This window comes from Stegostoma tigrinum, chromosome 5 (assembly GCF_030684315.1).
Source record: "Stegostoma tigrinum isolate sSteTig4 chromosome 5, sSteTig4.hap1, whole genome shotgun sequence".
Taxonomy (NCBI): domain Eukaryota; kingdom Metazoa; phylum Chordata; class Chondrichthyes; order Orectolobiformes; family Stegostomatidae; genus Stegostoma; species Stegostoma tigrinum.
In genome coordinates, this window is record NC_081358.1 from 108,169,597 (window position 1) to 108,193,761 (window position 24,165).

Sequence of the window (24,165 nt, forward strand, 5' to 3'; positions counted from 1 at the left end):
ACAGTGAAGGAACAGCAATATATTTCCAAATTAGGATGGTGAGTGGCTTGGAGGGGAACTTGAAAGTGGCAGTGTTTCCATGTATCTGCTGCCCTATCCTTCTAGGTGGAAGTGGTCATGTGTTTGGAGGGGGCTGTCTAAGGATTTTTAGTGATTTGCCCACCATCATTCATGACTGGATGCAGTAGAACTTAGACATGACCTGTTGGTTGTGGGATTGCTTAGCTCCATCTATCACTTGCTATTTCTGCATTTTGACACACAATTAATTCTGTCTGATAGCTTCACAAGTTGACACTTCATTTCTGGCAGTACCTAATGCTGTTCCTGGCATACTGTCTTGCACTGTCTATTGAACCCCTGGCTGGATGGTGATGGCTGAGTGGGGGATATAGGGCCATAACGTTGCAGATTGTTTTGGAATACAATTCTGCTGCTGCTGATGGCCCACAGTGCCTCACAGATGCCCAGTTTGGAGTTGCTAGATCTGTTTGAAGACTGTCACATTTAGCATGATGATAGTGTTGTTTAAATAATCAAGGGTATTCTCAATTTGAAAGCGAGACATTGTCTCCACAAGGGTTGAGCACTGGTCACTCTTACCAATATTGTCATGGATCAGCTGGCAGATTGGTAAGGATGAGGTCAAGTATGTTTTCCCCGTTATTCGTTCCCTCACCACCTAATGCAAACTCTGGTGTCTTGTAGATGGTAGGCTTTGGGGATTCAGGAATGAGTTACTTCCCACCGGATTCCAAGGCTCTCACCTGTTCTTTTAGCCGCAGTCCTTATCTGGCTAGTCCAGTTCAGTTTCAGTAGCTACCAGGATGTTGATACTGGGGGACTCAGCAATGATGATACCACTTAAAGTTAAGGAGCAAAGTTTAGATTCTGTCTCATTAAAGATGGTCCTTTCCTGGCATATATGTGGACTACTGTCACTTGCCATATGTCAGCAGAAGACTGGATATTGTCACAGAATACTTCAGAACCTGTGGAGTTGCTGAATATTGCACAATCATCAGTGAAAATCCCACACTTCTGACTTTATGATGGAAGGAAAGTCATTGATGAAGCAGCTAAAGATGAAGATGAACAATTGATGATTGATATCATCACGATTACGCAGATTAACTTTAAATATTAACTTTCTTAATTGAAATTAAATTCTACCAGTAGCCACGTTGGGATTAGAACCAATTCCCAATTTGAAAATGCCCCAACTGTTTGCTTTCTGTCCATTTACAATGGAGGCTGTCAGCCAATTCATGCAATTAAGCCTTCACTTAAGAGCCATTATGTGTTCATACAGTGATTTTAGTCATGTTGGAGCAGATTCCTGCTGAGTGCAAAATTCACCAACTCAATAAAGGCCATTGCCAGATAACATTCCAGTGGGCAATTGCAGCTCCCTGCCCCAAAGACCAATGCACAGCAATGTAAAGGCTACAAATTTTCACATCTAATCTGTCATTCCTACCAGGTTGGGGCTCCTATAATGGTCACTCCTATACAGGCAGTCTGCCTGGATGCCTGGCTTGACAATGCTGACTTGTCCTCATAGGGCCGTCAGCCAGATAGTGCTTTACTAGGAGTCCTGATGACATGGACATTAACATTTAAATCCCAATGTTCTCCAACATCTCTTCCAGCCTGAACATAGATCATTTGGTAATCAAGGTTACCTATCTGTGTCCAATTAGTTCTCGATATTTAACAGCAAGGAATGTCATTATGAACTTGCTCACTTACTTCAAGTTCTATTGAAATAACCTTCAACTCTATCGCTTAGGTTTTTAGTTAAGAAATTACTTGAAATATTTCACTGCAATGATCCTTTTTACCATCCAGTCCTTCTGCCAGGGTATGTGTGCAGCCGGGATTGGGATTTAGCTCAGCTGATTCCTTTGATCAGATAATTTATTAAACTAGGGATAGATGAAGAGTATATAAGATTGAGGGGTGATCTGATTTTTATTGTGTTAGGGCAAATCAATATGGCAGCTACAGGAAAACTAGTTTCTCTTCATAAATAAATCAGGAATGAGGCATGATTTTTGAATTGGAGCTTCAATTAGAGTGACACTGTGGGCCAGTGGTTCGCACTGCTGCCTCACAGCACTGGGGACCCATATTCAATTCTACCCTCATGATACTGTCTGTGTGGAGTTTGCACATTCTTCCCATGTCTGCATGGGTTTCCTCCAGGTACTCCGGTTTTGTCCCAAAGGCCAAAGATGTGCAGGTTAGGTGGATCGGCCATGCTAAATCGCCTGTAATGTCCAGAGGTATGCAAATTAGGTGGATTAGACATGGGAAATGAAGGGTTGCAGGGAAGGTAAGGAGGATGAGTCTAGGTGTGATGGTCTTCAGAAGGGTGGTGTGGACTTTTTGGGCTGAATGGCCTGTTTCCACACTGTAGGGATTCTATGATCTATGAATTTAGAATAGAAATCAGACAGCATTTCATCATGGTACAGAGGGAACAAATTCCAAGCCCTCTCCCAGGGTGTCATAATGGCTCAGTTGTCAGCATTGTTGCCCTCACAGTATCAGAGACCTGGGTGACTCTGTGTGGAGTTTGCACATTCTCTCTGTGCCTGTATTGGTTGTTTCTGGTTTCCTCCCACAGTTCAAAGATGTGCAGGTTGGCTGGATTGGCCATGCTAAATTGCCCCACAGAGTCCAGGGATGTTTTGGTTAGATGGGTTAGCCAATCGGAAATACAAGGTTGGAATGGGTCAGGGAGGGATGCTCTTCAGAGGATCAATGTAGACTCAATGGGCTGAATGAACTGCTTTCACAATGTAGGAATTCTATAAAAGGTGTTAATGTGGGAACATTTGGAGTTTTCAATACTGTGATAGCAGATTTGGAGGACAGAAGGAATACCATATTTATAAGGATTACTTGTATTTCCCTCTGAATTACAAAGGGTAGATAGAATTGAAGTGCAGATCAGCACTTAACAACTTGAGAGGGTAGAACCAAGGATCTAAGAGCACTTTATTTAGGAACAAGGATATTTCCAGCAATAACTAAACCATCTTTCGGGAAATAGAGAAGAAATTTACCAGGATGTTGCCAGGTATGAAAAGTTTGAGTTATAAAGAAAGGCAGGATAATTCTTCACTGGAGCTTAGGAGGTTGAGAGGCAATGTGATAGAAGCTTACGGAGTAATGATAGTGTTAGTGGTAACTCTCTTTACCCTCAGATGTGGGATTTCAAAACTGGAGGCACATTTTTAAATTGAGCAGAGAGAGATTTAAAAAAGACACGAGGGACAATTTTTTTTACACAGAGGATGGTTCACATGTGGAATAAACTTCCTGAGGAAGTGGTGGATGTGCATACAATTATAACATTTAGAAAACGTTTGGACAGGTACATGAGTAGGAAACGTTTGGAGGAATATGGGCCAAGACCAAGCAGGTGGGACTAGTTTCTTTTGGAATTATGTTTGGCATGGTCTGGTTGGACTGAAGGGCCTGTTTCTGTACTGTTTGACTCTATAACTCTATAACTCCATAAGAAGATGCTTGGAAAATAATGCACTTAAACAAGCCTCTGGATTAGAATGAGTGGGCAAAACACTTCATTTCATGTTGACACCTTACACATTGATTAATACTTGTTCTACATGGTATTCCACTAAGAATTAGGCATAAAACCGACCTGTTCAGATGGTAACAAATATTTGGCTTCTAACACACAAAACATTGAAGTTCTTTCTGAGTATTTGAATTAATTCAGCAAGATAAAATTATGTTGAGGTGAGTCTCCTGTAAATAATGGTGTTTAACATTAACAAAGAGAGCAAAATCAACAAAAAAATTCCTTTGAAAAAAATACTTTGCAGAACTCAATTATAGCAAGTATACATTTTGCACACATGCTTATTTGGAGGCATGGCTAGAAAATACGGCTTTTCTGCATTCTCCGGACAGCTTCAATTTATTGTGGCAAACACTTAAAAATTAAAGCACTTCAAACACTTAATTTTCAAAACTAAAGCCAGATGAATCAAACATCTTGAATTATTCAACACAATCCATTTGCAGGTAATGAGCACTGCATTATTTAATTTCAAAAAATTCAGGAAAAGCATGAATTTACATCAATAATGACACAACTGCAAAACAGCTAAAAATATGGAAATGGAGTGGAGAGATTTTTCCCATTAAGGCATTACTGATGTTATGTTTGCTACAAAATGTACACAATTGTGTTTCTCAATTCAATAATTTAAATTCCATTTGACCCGCAGCTTCCGGAAGTTATGCAATAAACTAAAAAGATTCATTTCCTGCATGGGCATCGACTACCTAAGACAGCAGAACAGAGCTTTCATGTTAATGTTCATGGAATTCAGAGCATTAGTCAAAAATTCACATTGACAATACACACATCTTCATTCCATTTAAATTTATGGATTTATTGTCTCGTATAACTGAAGCATAACTTCACCCTTGTACTCCAATCTTCTAGATATAAAGGCCAGTACTCCATTAGCTCTCTTGATTATTTTCTGCAGCTGTTTGTGACATTTTAAAGATCTGTGCACCTGAACCCTAAGTTTCTTTTGACATCCACTGTATTTAACTTCAAACTATCTAAAAAGTATCTTGATCTATCCTTTTTTGGTACAAAATTGCTGACATTGAACTCTATCTGCCACAGTTTTGTCCTTTCATTTAGTCTCTCAATACCCCTCTGTAATTATAATGTATCATCTACACTGTCTACATTGTCATCTAATATTAAGTCTTCAGCGAATTTGGATATATGACTTTCTGAAACATTATCGAATTCATTAATAAATAATGTGAATAATTGAGGCCCTACACAGATCCTTGTGGGACACCCTGATCACGTCCTACCATTGTGAGTACCTATCCGTGACCCCAACTTTCCATTGCCCACCACTCAACTCATTTCTGAGCCTTGCCAGTAATTTTCCCTCAACTCTGTGGCCTTCTACCTAAGTTAACAGTCTTGCATATCAGATTTTATCAAATGCCTTCTGGAAGTCTATATAAGCAAAATCCATTGACATTCCCTGTTACTACCTAAGTTACCTCTTCCAAAAATTCAATGAAATTTGTCAGGCATAACCTACCTGTCATGAATCCACACTGTGTTGCTGTTGATTAATTAAAAATTTGAGGTATTCAGTTACCCAATCTTTGATTACAGACAGCAACTAGTTTCCCACCACAGATGTCGAACTAATTCCCTGGTTTCATTCTTTTACTCTTCTTTAGAATAGGGAATTACAGACCAGTAAGTCTCACGTCTGTCGTCTGCAAGGTGTTAGAAAGGATTCTGAGGGATAGGATTTATGACCATCTGGAAGAGCATGGCTTGATTAAATGCAGTCAACACGGCTTTGTGAGGGGCAGGTCATGCCTCACAAACCTTATCGAGTTCTTTGAGGATGTGACTAGAAAAGTTGATGAGGGTCGAGCTGTGGATGTGGCTTATATGGACTTCAGCAAGGCATTTGATAAGGTTCCCCATGGTAGGCTCATTCAGAAGGTCAGGAGGAATGGGATACAGGGGAACTTAGCTGTCTGGATACAGAATTGGCTGGCCAACAGAAGACAGCGAGTGGTAGTAGGAGGAAAATATTCTGCCTGGAAGTCAGTGGTGAGTGGTGTTCCACAGGGCTCTGTCCTTGGGTCTCCACTGTTTGTAATTTTTATTAATGACTTGGATGAGGGGATTGAAGGATGGGTCAGCACGTTTGCAGACGACACGAAGGTTGGAGGTGTCATTGACAGTATAGAGGGCTGTTGTAGACTGCAGCGGGACATTGACAGGATGCAGAGATGGGCTGAGAGGTGGCAGATGGAGTTCAACCTGGATAAATGCGAGGTGATGCATTTTGGAACGTCGAATTTGAAAGCTGAGTACAGGATTAAGGATAGGATTCTTGGCAGTGTGGAGGAACAGAGGGATCTTGGTGTGCAGATACATAGATCCCTTAAAATGGCCACCCAAGTGGACAGGGTTGTTAAGAAAGCATATGGTGTTTTGGCTTTCATTAACAGGGGGATTGAGTTTAAGAGTCGTGAGATCTTGTTGCAGCTCTATAAAACTATGGTTAGACCCCACTTGGAATACTGCGTCCAGTTCTGGTCGCCCTAGTACAGGAAAGATGTGGATGCTTTGGAGAGGGTTCAGAGGAGGTTTACCAGGATGCTGCCTGGACTGGAGGGCTTATCTTATGAAGAGAGGTTGACTGAGCTCGGACTTTTTTCATTAGAGAAAAGGAGGAGGAGAGGGGACCTAATTGAGGTATACAAGACAATGAGAGGCATAGATAGAGTTGATAGCCAGAGACTATTTCCCAGGGCAGAAAAGGCTAACACGAGGGATCATAGTTTTAAGCTGGTTGGAGGAAAGTATAGAGGGGATGTCAGAGGTGAGTTCTTTACACAGAGAGTTGTGAGAGCATGGAATGCGTTGCCAGCAGCAGTTGTGGAAGCAAGGTCATTGGGAACATTTAAGAGACTGCTGGACATGCATATGGTCACCGAAATTTGAGGGTGCATACATGAGGATCAATGGTCGGCACAACATCTTGGGCTGAAGGGCCTGTTCTGTGCTGTACTGTTCTATGTTCTATGTTCTCTAAGCTGAGTGACATGTACAATTTTGCAACCCAGATGGGCAACCCCTGTATCTACAGAACTCTGAAAGATTACAGTTAGGTTGTCGACAAAGTACTTCATCACTTCCTTTACTACCTTTGGATGGAAACTGTCAGATACTAGAGATTTGTCACTTTTTAATTCCATGAATTTCCTCATTATCAGTGTTCTATCATAGAATCATAGAATCCCTACAGTGTGGAAACAGGCCCTTTGGCTCAACAAGTCCACACCGACGCACAGAGCATCCCACCCAGACTCAATCCACTTAATTTACACACCCCTGAACACTATGGGCAATTTAGCATGGCCGATCACCTAACCTGCACATCTTTGGACTGTGGGAGGAAACCGGAGCACCCAGAGGAAACCCACACAGACACAGGGAGAATGGGCAAACTCTACACAGACTCTACAAAGACAACATCCTTTGTTTGTATTCAATTTACCTTACAATCAACAATAACATTCCATTGGCTATGCTAATTACATATAGTCCATGCACACTAATATTTTATTTCTACTTCTGTTAGTATTTCTCATTCCCTGTTCCCAATTCACTATTAATTCCCTCAGGACATACAGCAAGCTATCCCCCTTTGTGCTGTAAATACAGAGGCAAATTAATTATTCAATATCATTTCCCAATAGTCATTGACAATATTACCGCTTAGTGGACCAACATTTCTCCTGACCATCCACTGTCCCTTTATGTAAATACAACAGTTCTTGTTATTAATTTTAATGCCCCTGGTAAGTTTCCTTTCCTAATCTCTTTTAGTAACTCTTTTAAGCTGGTCTGTGGCCCTTCGGTGGTCTTTCTACTTTGCCCATTAAGCAGAATCTGTGCTGTTTTTTGCATGCTGTCCCTTATCTCACTAATTGTCCATGGCCATTTTTATTCTGTGAAGTGGAGCTTTTCTCCCTGTGGGTATAAGTTGATTTTGTATTGTGTTAAGCCTTGTTTTAAACATCTTCTGCTGTTCTTCAGCTGTTTTTAGCAGAATTTCCTGGTTTACTGTGGTACAGTCAGTCTCATTTCGTTAATGTCGGCCTGACTGAGTCTAAAATACTCGTATTAATTGTGAGGAAGGATATAACTAGAAACTATCTATATGTGACATAGTAAACAAAAAAACCTAATGGGGAATTCAGAAGTTATTTAAAGAATGATACGAATATGGAACTCATTATCATGGGGCTACAAATCCGGAGACCCAGATAACATTCAAACTCATGTTTGAATCCTGCCACAACATATGGCAGAATTTGAATTCAATAAAATATCTAGAATTAAGAATCTAATGAGGACCATGAACCCAGTGCCAATTGTCGGAGAAATCCATCTTATTCACTAATGTCCTTTAGGAAAGGAAACTGACATTCTCATCTGGTCTGACCTACATGTTAGTCACAGCAATGTAGTTGACCCTGAACTGCCTTCTGGACGATTAGGGATGGCAAAAAATGTTGCCTGGTCATCGATGCCCTCATCCCGTGAATGAATGAAAAAAAAAGAAATTGATCATAGGCAGTGACACAGTCCGGTTGGCTTGATTGATCTGCTATAGATCCTACACAGTGCATTCACCAGCAAAACCAGAGCAGAGATCATATTTGGTTGTAAACTTTGGTTCAGCGATAGCATCTTCATTTTGAGTTACAAAATCGTAAGGTTAATCCCTATTCAGAAGGTGGAATTTAATGCTCTCCTTGTGGTTGCAGTAGTGGGGGAGGGAGTAATTTAATCAGGCAGTAGAGTAGAAGATAGACATCCTGCTGCCTTCACATCACCACCCCAATTATGCACATAGGGGAAGACCATAGACCAACGTTTCCATCTGGAGTAACAGGAATACTTCAGGTTGGAACTTGATTGAAACACTGAGTGTGCTGAGGCCTAGAGGTGTCATTTTTCAGATGAGATATTAAACAAAAACCGTGTCCGACCCTGATGGCATTAAAATCAATTGGTACTTTATAAACAGGAGCTGGAGACTGGAGTTTTCCTAAAGTCCTGGCAAACATTAATTCCTCAATTAATAAAAGTATGATCATTCACTTCTGTTGGTGGCACCTTCCTGTATGCAGACTGGCTATCAAGTTTCTGTTCAGGGCCATTATAACTACACCACAGAAAATTAAATTGGCTGCACCAGCTTTTGGGAGATTTTGAGATTCTGAATGATGTTATAAATGCAATTTGGTTCTTCTTATTTCCTTTCGGAAAAACTGATATCTGACATGCTGAAAATTCTAACTGGAGGCTTTTGGTAGTTTAACCGTTCCGTTATGTGAAGGACTAATTAGAGGAGATGAATGATTTACAATCACAGAACACGGAATGTGAACTAATGTAAAGATAGATGGGCAGCTTTGTAACACATTGTTAATCTGCCTTAGTCCTGCATACTCTGTTGGATTATCTTTATTGGCAGCAGTGATAGGCAGTGGCAGAGAGCAGTGGAATGAAGTAGGATATTAGTATCAATTTCAAGAAACATATTTTAGAAGTGAAAAGAAATCTTAGCATACCTAGATTTTCTGTAACGAGATAGGAGTCCCTGAAGTCACTCAGTCGAAAGCCAATAACATCAATAAAATTCTCAACGGTTTGCATCACTTCTTTCGCGTTTGGCCCAGTCTGAAAGATGAAATGGAAAATCATATGAATCACTGTAGTCACATGCTGGCAACATAATATTTTAAGAGACACAGCATATAAAAAGATGCTGAATTAATTGACAACCAGGCACCCATTTTGGAAGTACAGAATGGAAACTCTGGCCTACAGATGACCATAACAATGATCAGTTCAGCAATTCTGTGGAACATTTCTCCTCCTCTACCATTTTGTTTCCTTATCTAATGCAATGCATGGTTCCATCTCATTATCATATCACCAGATTACCTGTATCGCAATCAAGTTATCAGTCAAGTTTAGTGTGGAAGCCACCATGTCCGTCTAATTCTGTTCTCAAAGGAAGTCTGCACCTATGTGTGATACAAAGTGGAATGTCATTTGATCTTCCTTCTTTCTGTGGGACTTTGTGGCAATCTTTCTCCTGTTCTGGTGAAGACAAACTAATTCAGGAGAAGAGAGGAACAAGTATAGGATCATCATCACCTCGCCAAGAGTCCTGCTCCGGCTGCCCTCCTCTGCAAAGTCACCTTCTCCGCACCTCCAGTAGGAAGAAGATGAAGAAAAAGAAAAAGAAAGAAGACAAAAATGGTAAGGAAAGAAGGGAGAAATCAGCCAGTCTGGAGCAGATGAGTTCAGGGGCCTGAACAGTGCCTACCTTAGCAGTATCACCGTCTTGAAAATCATCTATCATCAGTTACATCTGCAAAGATATGCTGGAGCTGAGCTGACTGATCTCCATTGACCATATTCAATCATCTTGCTTTAGGGAAGGCTCGACTGTGAAGATCGTTCCCCCCAATTCCTATTGATCCCAGTGTTGCAAGGCCTCCTTGGTGCCACAGTTGGTTAAGAGGTGTTTGAATGTTAAGTACAGTCACTCCTACCTCACATCTGTCGTTGAATAATTTTGTCCATGTGCAGACCAAGACGGCAAGAGGCCATGAACTGAGTGGTCCTGGGGCAACCCAAGCTGAGGGTCAGTGAACAAGAAGTTATGCCATTCTAAAGTCTGCTCTACAGTACAATCAATGACTTATTCCATCATTTTGTCTTCAGTTTTGTAGATTGCCGTTGTCCTTGTGTTCCTCAAAGAATGAGATTTGAGACACAATCATTGTTTTTAGACATTGACTAATGAGACAAAATGAAATAATTTTTTCTCCCATCATAACACTTTCTTCTGGATTTCCAACACCCAGCTTTTCCCAAAATTGTTCACCCATTTCACAGGCTGACCTCACTGCTAATGCGCCCCTCTCCACCCCTTGGAATACTATATTCATGATGCAGTGCAGTTCCAATAGCATAGTCATTCTTCATGAGTGAATCGAGACAATAGACATTGATGACAACGCGTGGAGCTGGATGAACACAGCAGGCCAAGTAGCATCTTAGGAGCATAAATGCTGACATTTCAGGCCTAGATCCTTCATCAGAAAAAAAAATTTATGCTCCTAAGATGCTGCTTGGCCTGCTGTGTTCATCCAGCCGTACACTTTGTTATCTTGGATTCTCCAGCACCTGCAGTTCTCATTATCTCCAATGGACATTGATAGGCTATTTATCTGCAGGGGCAGTACAGCTAATTCTGAACTATAATATAACACACACATTCCCTCACACACACTCACACCCACTCAAAGATCCAAAGCCAATGTTTCCGTACCTAGCCCAGGGAGATCAGTATGAAATATTTTCTGTATATACATGGAAGTCTTTCACAATAGGACTGGGATTGTGAACTTTGTCCCCTGTAATTCAGGAGTTTATTGAGATTGTCTAAGTTCAGAAGTAAGAGTTACACCTCCAAGAAAGAATAAGAAAAAAAATTAGAAGTTAAAAAGACTGAAACCAGTGAGAAAACATTTGAATGGATTTAGGAATGAAGTCGTAGTAAGTACCATTCACATCTTGTGACCGAACAGAAATAACTCAGCATTAATCTGAAACATTCAGCATCATTTGGTGTTACTGGAAAAAAAATGGTCACTGTTGTCCTTCCAACACAATTACTTCTGTCAGTAATTCCTTTTGACGAAGCTGTCTCAATTAAACCCCACTCTTTTTTGATTTGTTACCAAGCAACACTCCTAGTGGTAATGACAGAAGATACACGGTCGAAAATCTCATTATCATCATCCTCACTTTGAGCCACCTCATCCACAATAGTAACCATAGCAGCAGAATTTTTAGCTGAATATATTCAGATATATGACAATTGTCAACAATTTCTTCCTTTGGCACTCTTTCCCAATGAAGTGCAAAACTCTTTAACCATGTTGCTCCCGCAATAACAGATTAAAGCATTGCTTGTCAGTTCTTAGACTTTGAAACCAGTGAAACAAATTTAAAATTCAAAGCAGTCCTTTCCAGTGAATCAAAATTGAATTCAATCCGTGTTTCAGAGTAAGCACTATTGTTAACATCCCTTTAAAGTGCCTTTCCTGAAAGTCCAGCCCCCAGAGCTCCTCAGACTCTGTCAGTCATGCAGGTACAGTAGAACGTAAATGCCTCTCAACTCTGCATCATACCTCACCAAAGTGAATTGTGCTCAGAGTAGAATTGTCTATTTAACATGCTTTTGCTGAACAGCCATATCAGATGACCAAGCTTTTCTTTTATGTAAACAGATTTGTGGTTTCAGTGTTAGCCTCCTGAATGGGCAGAATCTCCTACCCTTACATTATCCTTCCAAATTAGGATGATTTCAGGGACATGATCCCTTTGGTATCCTAGTCCTGTGGGATTGGAGGCCAGTAACAGGCTGTCCATGGGAAGGCTATCCAAGTAGAAATGATGGATGGACTGTGTATATTGGAGGGTCAGTCACAGCACCTGAAAGCATGTGCTCCACCAGGAGAAGCAGACACTACAAGTGAAGACAAATAGCTACGATGAGGGGATCTGAAGATGGATCCTGGAGGTTTCTAAAATTCAACAGTATGGAGGAGATAACCTCCACAGAATGGCCGAAAGCTACAACTGGGACTTCTTTTACTTATGGTTTGGAAAATCAGAAAGGTTTTAAATTTTGCTTGTAGTCCCATCTCCAAATCTATCTCGTGGGACCAGGAAGGCTCTATTTTCTATGTCAAAGCCGTAAGGAAAGCTAAGAAATCATCTGCCACGTTCAGATTACTTAGCTGTGTTTGTCCAAAGTCCCTCACATCATCCTATGAGCTTTTTGCTGTTTTTACAATACTTTTAAAAAATTTTCCTGGATTGATCCTTCATAGCAAAATTCCAAATGTTTGCTTTGCTACAACAATGAATTTGAATGAAGAACTAGATGAACCAAAGAGTAAATGATAGAAAATTAAGAACAATCATGAATTTGATATCATTTCAATCCATCTCGAAGAACATCTCAGAATACGTCGTATCTAATTAATTATTTATGATGTATTCAACGGACAAACGAACAATACTAATGAACATTCAGAGCCTCTCCAAGAGTGAGGTACTTATAAGAAGTATTGTCTTCTCCATTGCTCAGGCTATTTTTTTTTTCCCCATCTCTCAATCGGTTTTCAAATGTTGAATTTGAAATGACACCGGTTAGGAAAAAGTCAATTATCGTAGACTCCAAAATAATTTGTCAGATATTTGACTTGACCTTGTCATAATGCCTGTGTTACTATTAAGTCAAAAAATCAATTTGTCATTGTGAACATTAGATCCATCACTGTAATGCAAACAACCTAATCACACAATAGTTTCTATTGTAAAGAACAGCAGAGGATCGATCTTCCATGAAAGCATTGAAAAAAAATTAATTGTTTTAATATAGCTTTTTGATTTAAAATTCTTCATTCTGCACTCAATTCTTACCAGCTGAGCTTCTGCCCATCTCGGCTTATTTTCTTCTGAGAGCAAATTGCTCACAACCTGAACAAAATTCTGCAAAATAAATAGGGAAAGTAAAGAAGAGTATAAGAATAATTAAAAACCGAAAGAACTGCAGATGCTGTAAATCAGGAACAAAAACAGAAGTTGCTGGAGAAGTTCAGCTGGTCTGGCAGCATCTGAAATTCATGAGCTAACGTTTCGGGACTGGTGACTCTTCCTCAGAACAGTTCTGAGGAAGGGTCACCGGATCCGAAACATTAGCTCTGAATTTTCTTCAACGATGCTGCCAAACCAGCTGAGCTTTTCCAGCAAAGTGTGTATAAAAATAATTAAGCAGAAGAAAAATTGGTTGAAGAAAAATACATATTTTCTGAAAACACTCACCTGTTCATATAGGGAAAATCATTAGTGCAACACCAGCATTCAAGTGCCAAGCTGAAAATGTAAAATATTTCCTCAATTGTACATCAATAATATATGTAGTGTTCAGGGGTGTGTGGGTTATAGGGGGATGAGTCTGGGTGGGATGCTTCAAGGGGCGGTGTGGACTTGTTGGGCTGAAGGGCCTGTTTCCACACGGTAGGGAATCTAATCTAATCCAATCTCAAGCAGAGCCTCAAACGCTGTCCCAAAAGCATCAACACAGCATTTCTGTTTCTTACACAGAAACTATTCCCATGGGTTTGTCTGAATGAAATACTCAATTGAATGTTTACTAAATTCAAATAGGGATGTTCTTTTACTGCTCCATGTCCACTTGGAATGAGGTCCAAACTCACAAATTAAGTAGCATTGCTTGAAAACAGTTCTACACATATTGGATACAGCAGTAAGTCAGAGGACTGCAATTTCAATTCTCAGTTGAAAAATCTCCATAGACTAAAATAATCAAAGTGAGTTGGAATGTGCCTATATCTTGACTCTGTAATTTTGGCAGAAGTACGTCAGTAACGATTTTCTAATGACTTTTTGCTTTTAAAACCATATTTAAGTCATGAAGATACAAAGGTGAATTGCCAATTCAATTGGGTTGAAAATGGTACTGTGCAGGGAACTTTCCTTCTGTATCGTTTCTATCAATCAACCATCACATCTACTAACCTGGATATCTCCAGAGACAGGAGTGTAATAGGTTCTGCGGAAGATTTCTGTCATGTTCTTCAAAATATCAATTAAGGCTAGAATGTCTCCACTGTAGCTGGTCCCTCCTTCTGAAGTGTCTGCCAGCTTTCTTATGATCTCTGACACTCCTTCTCTTGTCAATCCCCGCTGAGCCTTAGACAGGTGTTCTCTTGTCTGTGGATGAAAGATAAGTTTTGTGCAATGTAAAACTTTGTGTGAAGAGGTACAAAAGCTTAAAAGCATAAATTGAGTTCATACACAATGTCTATTTTTGTTATGCTCTTCATTGAAGTACTAACGCATGCTGCCAATATCCATAAAATATCAAATAGTATATGAAGGAGCATCAATGTGAAATGTTAACAATTTGTTTTTCTCATTAATGATGCTGCCAAATATTGAGCATTTCAGGATTTTTAATTTTATTTCAAAGTTTCAGCATCTGTAATATTTTTCTCAATACCAGATAATGAGCTGATCACAAGGGCAGTAAATAGTGGAATGAAAGCTAAAGTTAATTTTAAACTTTTTTAATACTTAGAATGCTTAGTTTTGAAAGTAATAGACCACATAATGCCATTTCCCTCAAACTGATCTTTTCCCATTTCTTGAAACAGAAACATGCTGTGATGTTTTTCTTAAACCTGATGTCATCTAACACTGATGAGGCCTTTCCGGTTTCGCTAGATTGGTCCTAAGAAGTAAACAATAAGATGTTTATTACATTACTGCAACTATTTACATGTTACATGAATGGAACCTAATTTACTACAGAGTCTATAGGAAGCACACAAATCCGAGGTCTATCTCCTACCATAGAGATAACAATGAGCTGGATGAACACAGCAGGCCAAGCAGCATCAGAGGAACAGGAAGGCGAACGTTTCGGGTCTAAGGGTCTAGGCCTGAAATGTCAGCCTTCCTGCTCCTCCGATGCTGCTTGGCCTGCTGTGTTCGTCCAGCTCTACACCTTGTTATCTCACGTTCTCCAGCATCTGCAGTTCCTACTATCTCTACCTTCTACCAGATCCTTTTTTAATCTGATCTAATCCCTGCAACATCATAAGAGTGGGCTGTGCAATCCTTTCAGATCCGTATAAAACACTCTCCCCACTCATGTCTTTTGCCCTACAATTATTATATTGCATACATGTGCATACTATGTGTGTGTGTGTGAGTGTTTGTATGTGTTAATATATTTGCAATTGCCAGTACTGAATCCTTTACAAATTCAGATGATCCGAAGGTTTCATGATCCTCATTAATCATTTTCTCTTCAGTCTTGGAAAAATGATAGTTTATTGGATAGAAGGTAGGTGATGTGGACTGTCTTCCTGATAGCCTGAGCTGTTGTTCCCTCTTGAATCAGAGAATCTTTAAAGTCTTCTATTTACTTGCAAAGAACTTTGGAGCAGTATATCCATTTCTTATTGCTGCCAGGATGGTTCGTGCTGAAGCAGCTGATTTTGTTTTCTAAGTATCTTGAATCTTTGCACATTATCTATTTCTTTACAGCTGTGACTTCCATGTAGTTGTATGCACTATATCTTCAATTGGTGCCGGCAGAATATGATTCTTATTCTGCTTGGAGATCTGTACTGAACAAAGTTTACTTATCCCTTCGATTTCTTGAATATTTTAGATGTCTTCCTGTCCTCTCAGTGTGGGTTATTCAATTAGAATATCCACCTTCCAGGTCTTATTTGATGTGAGTTGCTACATTAATAATACGAATATGACCCACATTACTGCAGAAGTGCACAAGTCTCAGGTCTGCTTCTTATGAACTCCTTCTTTACTCTGACCAAATTCTTGTCACATCAACACAGTGGGTGGTGATTACCGCATGCACTCAGTCAACCCTTTCAGACCCAACGATACACTACCATATCATGTTATGGAAAGGAAAATTGTTGTTACACCAGAGATATCTGCATAGTGATAATGTCAGTGGACTAAGCAACGAAGAGGCACAGATGCAAAGCATTCTGCATGTGGGTCAAAGTCCAGCATGCATTAAATTCAATTAATAAAATCTGAAATTGAAACCGAGTCACTATAATGTTGTTTATGAAACTATTACTGTCATAAAAACCTACTTAGTTCACCAATGTCCTTTAGGTGAAACCCTACCACCTGGTATAGCCTAACCTCATTCCAGTCATGGAGTTACCTCTTAACTGTCCCCTCAAATGGCCAAACTAGCCATTCATTTCAACCTCAATGATTGATGGTAGCAAGTGTAGACGTCACGAACAACGGAAGAAATACCCCATGGGACAATATATTTTAAAAATACAATCCATGTTGGAAGAACACTTGATGCTGCCTTGAGCTACACTTATCTGATGAATAGATGTAATAAAGATTAAACATACTCATCAAACATCTCACAAACTTTGCATTGTTTGTTGGCTGTGATCTAACCACTCACTTTATGCAAGAGGACAAAAAAATTACATGCAGGAGCATGGAAGCACTTTCAATTTCAATTGTCATACAAAAACTTTGCAAATGCAATTGTCTCTAATTGTGCTCCACCTGCCGTGATTTTCTCTCAAAATTACTTTATTTTACTGAGGTAACAAGGTGTGGGGCTGGATGAACACAGCAGGCCAAGCAGCATCTTAGGAGCACAAAAGCTAACGTTTCGGGCCTAGAACCTTCATCAGAAAAGGAAGATGGGGAGAGGGTTCTGAAATAAATAGGGAGAAAAGGGGAGGCGGATTGAAGATGGATAGAGGAGAAGATAGGTGAAGAGGAGACAGACAAGTTAAAGGGGCGGGGATGAAGCCAGTAAAGATGAGTGTAGGTGGGGAGGTAGGGAGGGGATAGGTCAGTCCCGGGAGGACAGGCAGATCAAGGGGGCAGGATGAGGTTAGTAGGGAGGAAATGGAGGTGCAGCTTGAGATGGGAGGAGGGGATAAGTGAGAGGAAGAACAGGTTAGGGAGGTGGGGATGAGCTGAGCTGGTTTTGGGATGGAGTAGAGGGAGGGGAGATTTTGAAGTTTGTTAAATCCAACATATACCTCACCTTCCTGGACCTCTCTGTCTCCATTGCAGGCAACCACCTAGAAACTGATATCCATTTCAAGCCCACCGACTCCCACAGCTACCTAGAATACACCTCCTCCCACCTACCTTCCTGCAAAAATTCCATCCCCTAGTCCCAATTCCTTTGCCTCCGCCGCATCTGCTCCAAGGGTGAGGCATTCCACTCCCGCACATCCCAAATGTCCTCGTTCTTCAAGGACCGCAACATCCCCCCGGCAGTGGTCAAGAACTTTCTCGACCATGTCTCCTGCATTTCCTGCAAGTCATCCCTCACACCCCGTCCCTGCAATAACTGCCAAAAGGGAATCCCCCTAGTCTTCACATACCACTCCACCAACCTCCGGATACAACGCATTATCGTCCAACACTTCCACAATCTGCAATCCGACCCAACCGCCGAAGACATTTTTCCATCCCCATCTTTATCTGCTTTCCGGAGAGACCAATCTCTCTGGGACTCACTTGTCTGTGGGCTCCACACTCCCCTCGAACCCCACCACACCTATCACTTTCCCCTGCAACTGCAGGAAGTGCTACACCTGCCCCCACACCTCCTCCCTTACCCCCATCCCAGGCCCCAAGAAGACTTTCCACATCAAGCAGATATTCGCCTGCACATCTGCTAATGTGGTATACTGCATCCGCTGTTCCCGTTGTGGCCTCCTCTACATCAGAGAAAGTAAGCAGAGGCTTGGGGATGGCCTGGCAGAACACCTACATTTGGTTCGCAATAAACAACTGCACTTCCCCGTCGCAAACTGTGTCAACTCCCCCCTCCCATTCCTTAGATGACATGTCCATCCTGGGCCTCCTGCAGTGCCACGACGATGCCACCCGAAAGTTACAGGAACAGCAACTCATATTCTGTTTAGGAACCCTGCAGCCCAATGGTATCAATATGGATTTCACAAGCTTCAAAATCTCCCCTCCCCCCACTGCATCCCAACGCCAGCCCAGCTCGTTCCCGCCTCCCTAATCTGTTCTTCCTCTCACCTATCCACTCCTCCCACTTCAAGCCACACCTCCATTCCCTACCTACTAACCTCATCCTGCCCCCTTGACCTGTCCATCCTCCCCGGACTGACCTATCCCCTCTCTACCTCCCCACCTACACTCATCTCTACTAACTCCATCCCCACCCCTTTAACTTGTCTGTCTCCTCTCCACCTATCTTCTCCTCTATCCATCTTCTATCCACCTCCCCCTCTCTCCCTATTTATTTCAGAACCCTTTCCCCATCCCCCTTTTCTGATGAAGAGTCTAGGCCCAAAACGTCAGTTTTTGTGCTCCTAAGATGCTGCTTGGCCTCTTGTGTTCATCCAGCTCCATACTTTGTAATCTTGGATTCTCCAGCATCTGCAGTTCCCATTATCTCTGACACAAATTTATTTTACTGTCTCTCTCCCTTTCTTAAAACAAGTAAAGTAATTTTATCCGCCTATATGTTCAGTAAAACACTCCCTTAACATTACAATGGATAGTCACCTTTTCATCAGCGCATTGCATTTTCTGGTTTCTTTCTCATGAGGAGCTCTGTGTAAAATATAAGTTCCTACTGTTTGACTGACATGGGCATGGGGACAACATTTTGTGAAGATGTCCTCCGTATCTCAGAGAACAGAACTTACTGTGAATAGATTCCAGTGTCTTTTGAGTGAATATTCCCATTTCCAAACATATGATGGAGGGAAGGTCATGGATGAAGCAGCTGGAGATGGTTGGACACTTGAACAGTGTTTTATCCAATCTTCACAATTGTTTACCTTAAGTTTATAGATTTGTCATTCCCAAACTGTGGGTTAAGGACCTCAGAACTTCGGTGAAGGGTCTAGGCCCGAAACGCCAGCTTTTCTGCTCCTAAAATGCTGTGATCATCCAGCTCCACACTTTGTTATCTAGCACTATTTCAGCAACTGGTCCTGTCTAGTATTTTCAGAGATCCCTGGAGTCAAACTGACTTTGCAAAAATCTGGCCCTCTGTACACTCCTGTACCTGTTACTCTCCTCCTTGTGTTCAGCTTTGTGGCATCGTCTGGGAATTTGGAACTGATTCCCTGATTAATTAAGCCCAGGACATTAATATATGTCAGAAAAGCAAGCTACTAACAGCAGCATTGTACAGTTCCCATCAACCTAAAAGGCAAACAACTATTAATCACCAATCTCTGCTTTCTGTCCCTTAACCAATTTTGTAGGTATGCAGCCACTGCCCGTGTAATCCCATAGGTTTCTGTTAGTTCACACTTTAATCAATTTTTTAAAAATCCAATATACACATCGACCGCACAACTCTTATTATACTTCTCTGTTACTTCAAAGAAATTACAAAGTTAGTTGAACACAGTTTGACTTTCATAAAAGAAGAAAAACACAACAGATGCTGGATATCTGAAAATGGCCACATAAGTGATGGATATTCATATCGGGACAAGGCAGCATCTGTGGAGAGAGAAACAGAGTTAACATCAATGATCAATGGGATTTAAACGGACTAACAAAGGTTAGATTTGTAATAGTTTTTAAGCAAGCAGAAAGAGAGGCAAAGGTGAAAGAGAGAAAGGCACAAAAGGAAAGGTTCTTGATAAAGACTGGAGTGATTAATTAACAAGAGAGATGTTGACCCAAGGCAAAATGAGGGTTTAAAGGGGCATAAAGAAACAACAGGTTTATCTGAAGGATTTGTAGGTTTGCAGAGTCAGAATCATAACCAATAACCTGAAAACAGTCACAATCTAAGCTTGGTGAATTCAATGTCTAGAAGGCTGTACAGCGCCTAATCAAAAGGTCAGGAACTGCTCCAATTGCTTCATTGGAAGTCTGCTGGTAGCTAAGGACATCATAATGGCCCCAACATATATAAGGGCTTGGATTTCACATTCACTGGCATCATATGACAAAATCTACCCATTAAAGTGTGAGAGAAAAATTCTCAAATCGATTTCAACTGTTGTAATGAATTGAAATGTGCAATAAGTTTTACAATTGCTGATTAATGGTAATAGAAGATCCTGACAGAATCTTCTGGGGTTAGGGTGTCATTGTCCAGGCCACCATCAATTACTCATCCCTAACTCCCCTCAGAATCTTTCATGGACCTGCCTGGGAAAACTAGTATTGCAAATAAGTGATTTATTGGGCCAATTCAGCAGGATATTAAGAGTTAACAATCTAAGAACATCAATCTTTTTAAATTGGCAACTACCCTGCCCATCATCTGTTCATTGCCTGTAGAATTCACTAAATCTCTAACGTAAAAATATTTTTAAAAGATATCAAAATTTAGAAATAATGCCCAGGGATAATATCTAGTTATTGTTCAAAATAGAAATATAAAAAATAGGAGTAAGAATACGCCAGTCAGCACATCAGGTCTGCTCCATCATTCAAGTGAGCATGTTTGATCCTCTATCTCAACACTCCAATATCACTTGAGTCCTCATCTATACTACTAGGTAAAAATGCTGTACGTAATTAGTGGAACTGTGAATAGAAAAGAAGCAACAGATTATGGATGTGAAATGACATTAAAATTTGACTCTTTATAGATATCATAAAGCCCTAAATCAGAGAATACCTTCAGCAATGATAGTGATACATCAAATGATACACTTACCTCTGACTGCAACATCTGGTAGTCATTGGAAATACATCTGGTAAAACGTGGAGGCTCCCAAAAAGCAATTCCCTCATCATCTAGAACACAATTTCTCAGGATTATTCCTGAGAAAATTAAAAAATATTTAGTTGCAATATTTTTCAATGTCATCTTACAGCAAAATAATAGGTATATTCTGCAAATGCTCAACAAGCACATAAAAATATTCTCTGTACTTTATCATACTGCATTTGTTGATTCATTTATTTGTCGGTTAATCCTGCATTTAAACCACTTGGATGCCGTTTGGAAGAATGTATTAAAGGTTTGTAAAAACACAGTGAGAATCAGCATTATTGTTTGACAATGTCAATATAATACACATTTAATTGCTGATCTGAGCCTCAGCACTTTCTTCCTTAATTTGCCACCCAGGTTGACAGGGCTGTTAAGGAGGCATAGAGTGTTTTAGCTTTTATTAATAGAGGGATCGAGTTCCGGAACCAAGAGGTTGTGGTGAAGCTGTACAAAACTCTGGTGTGGCCGACTTGGAGTATTGTGTACAGTTCTGGTCACCGTATAATAAGAAGGATGTGGAAGCTTTGGAAAGGGTGCAGAGGAGATTTACTAGGATGTTGCCTGGTATGGAGGGGAGGGACTTGAGGCTGGTTTCGTTAGAGAGAAGAAGGTTGAGAGGTGACTTAATTGAGACATATAAAATAATCAGAGGGTTAGATAGGTTGGATAGGGAGAGCCTTTTTCCTAGCATGGTGACGGCGAGCCCGAGGGGGCATAGCTTTAAATTGAGGGGTGAAAGATATAGGACAGATGTCAGAGGTGTTTCTTTACTCAGAGTGGTAAGGGAATGGAACGCTTTGCCTGTAATGGTAGTAGATTCGCCAACTTTAGGTACATTTAAGTCGTCATTGGATAAGCATATGGACGTACATGGAGTAGTGTAGGTTAGACGGGCTCGAGATTGGTATGACAGGTTGGCACAACATCAAGGGCCGAAGGGCCCGTACTGTGCTGTAATGTTCTATGTTCTATGTTCTAATAATTCAAGCAAAATTAATCTCATTTGACTTTAAAGCTTTGCAAGACTTCTTTGTTGACATGTGATTTGACTTGCTGTAAAAACAATTTGTTGTGTAATCACCTGCGAATAACTAAGGATCTCATCATTTTTAAACATTGACTGGGAGTCATCATCTTCCCCTTCCTAAACAGAATCCACTGTCCCAAGATATCACCACTTCTCTGTGATAATATTACCATGGTAGTCCCTTGAAGACCCATGATGCAGGCAACAATGTTCGCTGTGTGTCTGTACATTCTGCCTCAAATACTTTGTTTTAATGATGACCCCAAGTATATTAAAGGCATATTGTATTTTATTTGGAAACTTGGTAATAATTCACTGTCAATACTTTGATGACTGTTGATATGAAGATCGAGATGAAACTGAATTTCTTCTCCTAATAACAGCAGATATAAAATCAGCCATGGATATTGTTACCTGATACTCAAAGACCCATTTGTCAAAGGTGGGAAATAGATCCACTCAAATTGTGACTTCACCTCGATAACAATGGCCTGGCAATTATAAAGAGGTCCAGAGTGCATGCAGTAAGCTCCGGTTTTGAGAGAAATCACAGAGGTCGGTGAATACACAGGTCCACCCTTATTTAATGGTAGAACCTAATTTTGATATTCCTCAAATGCTTTCTGCCTGAACACTGCCCAGATTGGCAGGCTGATTGGCAGGCGGGAAAACCAGCGCAGGCAGGCATTCCCAGAGATCATTGCAAATGATTTCCAACAATCAAAAGAGTGAGTATGAGGTAATCACCAATTACAGTAGTGAGGAGAGCATACAAATGACAGTAAGGAACAAGTGGGAGGAATGCTCCTGCCCTACTGGTCCAGAAGGAGTGCTAGAAAGAAGCATTATCTTCAGAAGCCAGCTCTTATATTCCCGGTGAAGGATTTAGGCCCGAAACGTCAGCTTTCCTGCTCCTAAGATGCTGCTTGTTTATCCAGCTCCACAGCTTGTTATCTCGGATTCTCGAGCATCTGCAGTTCCTATTATCACTTATATTCCTGCTATGATTTTTAAGCCTGGGGAAACTCAGTTGTCAGTCATCCTTAAAGCTATATCTTTCTTATTTTTTTACCTTATTCGTAAATTATTCAAAAATTCAAAATGCTGTATCGTGTTGACAAATGAAAGCTTTTCACTGTATTTTATTGTATTCTTTCTGTAAAATACAGGGGACAATAAAATCATTCATTTAAATCAGTTTCCAAATTGCATTGAGAGAGCCTGATTTAAATACGTTAATAATGAATTCTGCCTCTCCGAGACAACCTGACCCACCACAAATCAAAAACAGGACCAGGCAACTGTGCAGAATGGAAAGAAAATATACACTGATTTTCACATTTTATTCCCCATCCCAATCTCTCTTATATGCATTATAAAGTTAAGGAGAGGTGTTAATACTGCGACCTACATATATCAAAAAACACCCAACAGTTACTGACATTCCATCCCAAAGTCAAATCCAACACATGCTTATTCAAAACTTCAAAGTCTTAAGTAGAGGTATGATGTACCCCTCAAAAGGAAGAAAAGGTCTACTCCTTGCCAGAAATATTTACCTGCAGCACTCGGTGGGCAACTGACCATTGCAGACTCTCCGGCTGGTGTCTTCGTCCACACCACAGAGTTGTAGTTTTCTTCCTGACAATACTCATGAGGTGCTGAAGGAGAAGTTATGCATTTGTTAGGGTTGATAAATAGTTAAAGCAAATACTCCTTTTAGTCCTCTATGCCGTTTAAGGTTTAAATAATAAAACAGAGGAATTCAGTTGCAGTATCTGATTTTGATCTATCTTGGCCCTGGAATACTGCAAATAATGTTCATTAAAAAACTGGGAGGGTGTATCATGCCAATTCATCAGTCCCTTTTTGTGTATTGTGGAAAGTTATTTTTCTCCATTTGAAGGTAAGTTCGCACAAACAGAGATGGAACTAAAAGAGAGATTGTGAGCATTGTGGTGATCGAGTCTATGTGTAATACAGTGAGAACATTAGAAATAAGACAGGGCAATTCAAGAACTGCAGCTGAAGTTTTATACATCTTTGTACCAAAGCTAGATGCACTCATATAGGATACAGTCTATGATGACTGAAACCAGTGAACATGTCAGTTCATTCCCATGTAAATATTTTGCAGTG

General features: G+C 40.5%; 1 protein-coding gene across 14 annotated transcripts in view; it reads right to left on the minus strand.

Annotated features, from left to right (window-relative positions):
• The window catches only part of adgrb1a (adhesion G protein-coupled receptor B1a), a 572,033-nt gene that overhangs the window by 287,455 nt on the left and 260,413 nt on the right, over positions 1-24,165 (minus strand). For all 14 annotated transcript variants that reach the window (XM_048528814.2, XM_059646190.1, XM_059646188.1 and 11 more), the window contains 5 exons: positions 23,586-23,687; positions 20,940-21,046; positions 14,252-14,446; positions 13,133-13,201; positions 9,193-9,301 (listed from right to left, as the gene is read on the minus strand). In XM_048528814.2, coding sequence (XP_048384771.1) covers positions 9,193-9,301; positions 13,133-13,201; positions 14,252-14,446; positions 20,940-21,046; positions 23,586-23,687 — 582 coding nt within the window. The remainder of the gene's footprint in view (positions 1-9,192; positions 9,302-13,132; positions 13,202-14,251; positions 14,447-20,939; positions 21,047-23,585; positions 23,688-24,165) is intronic.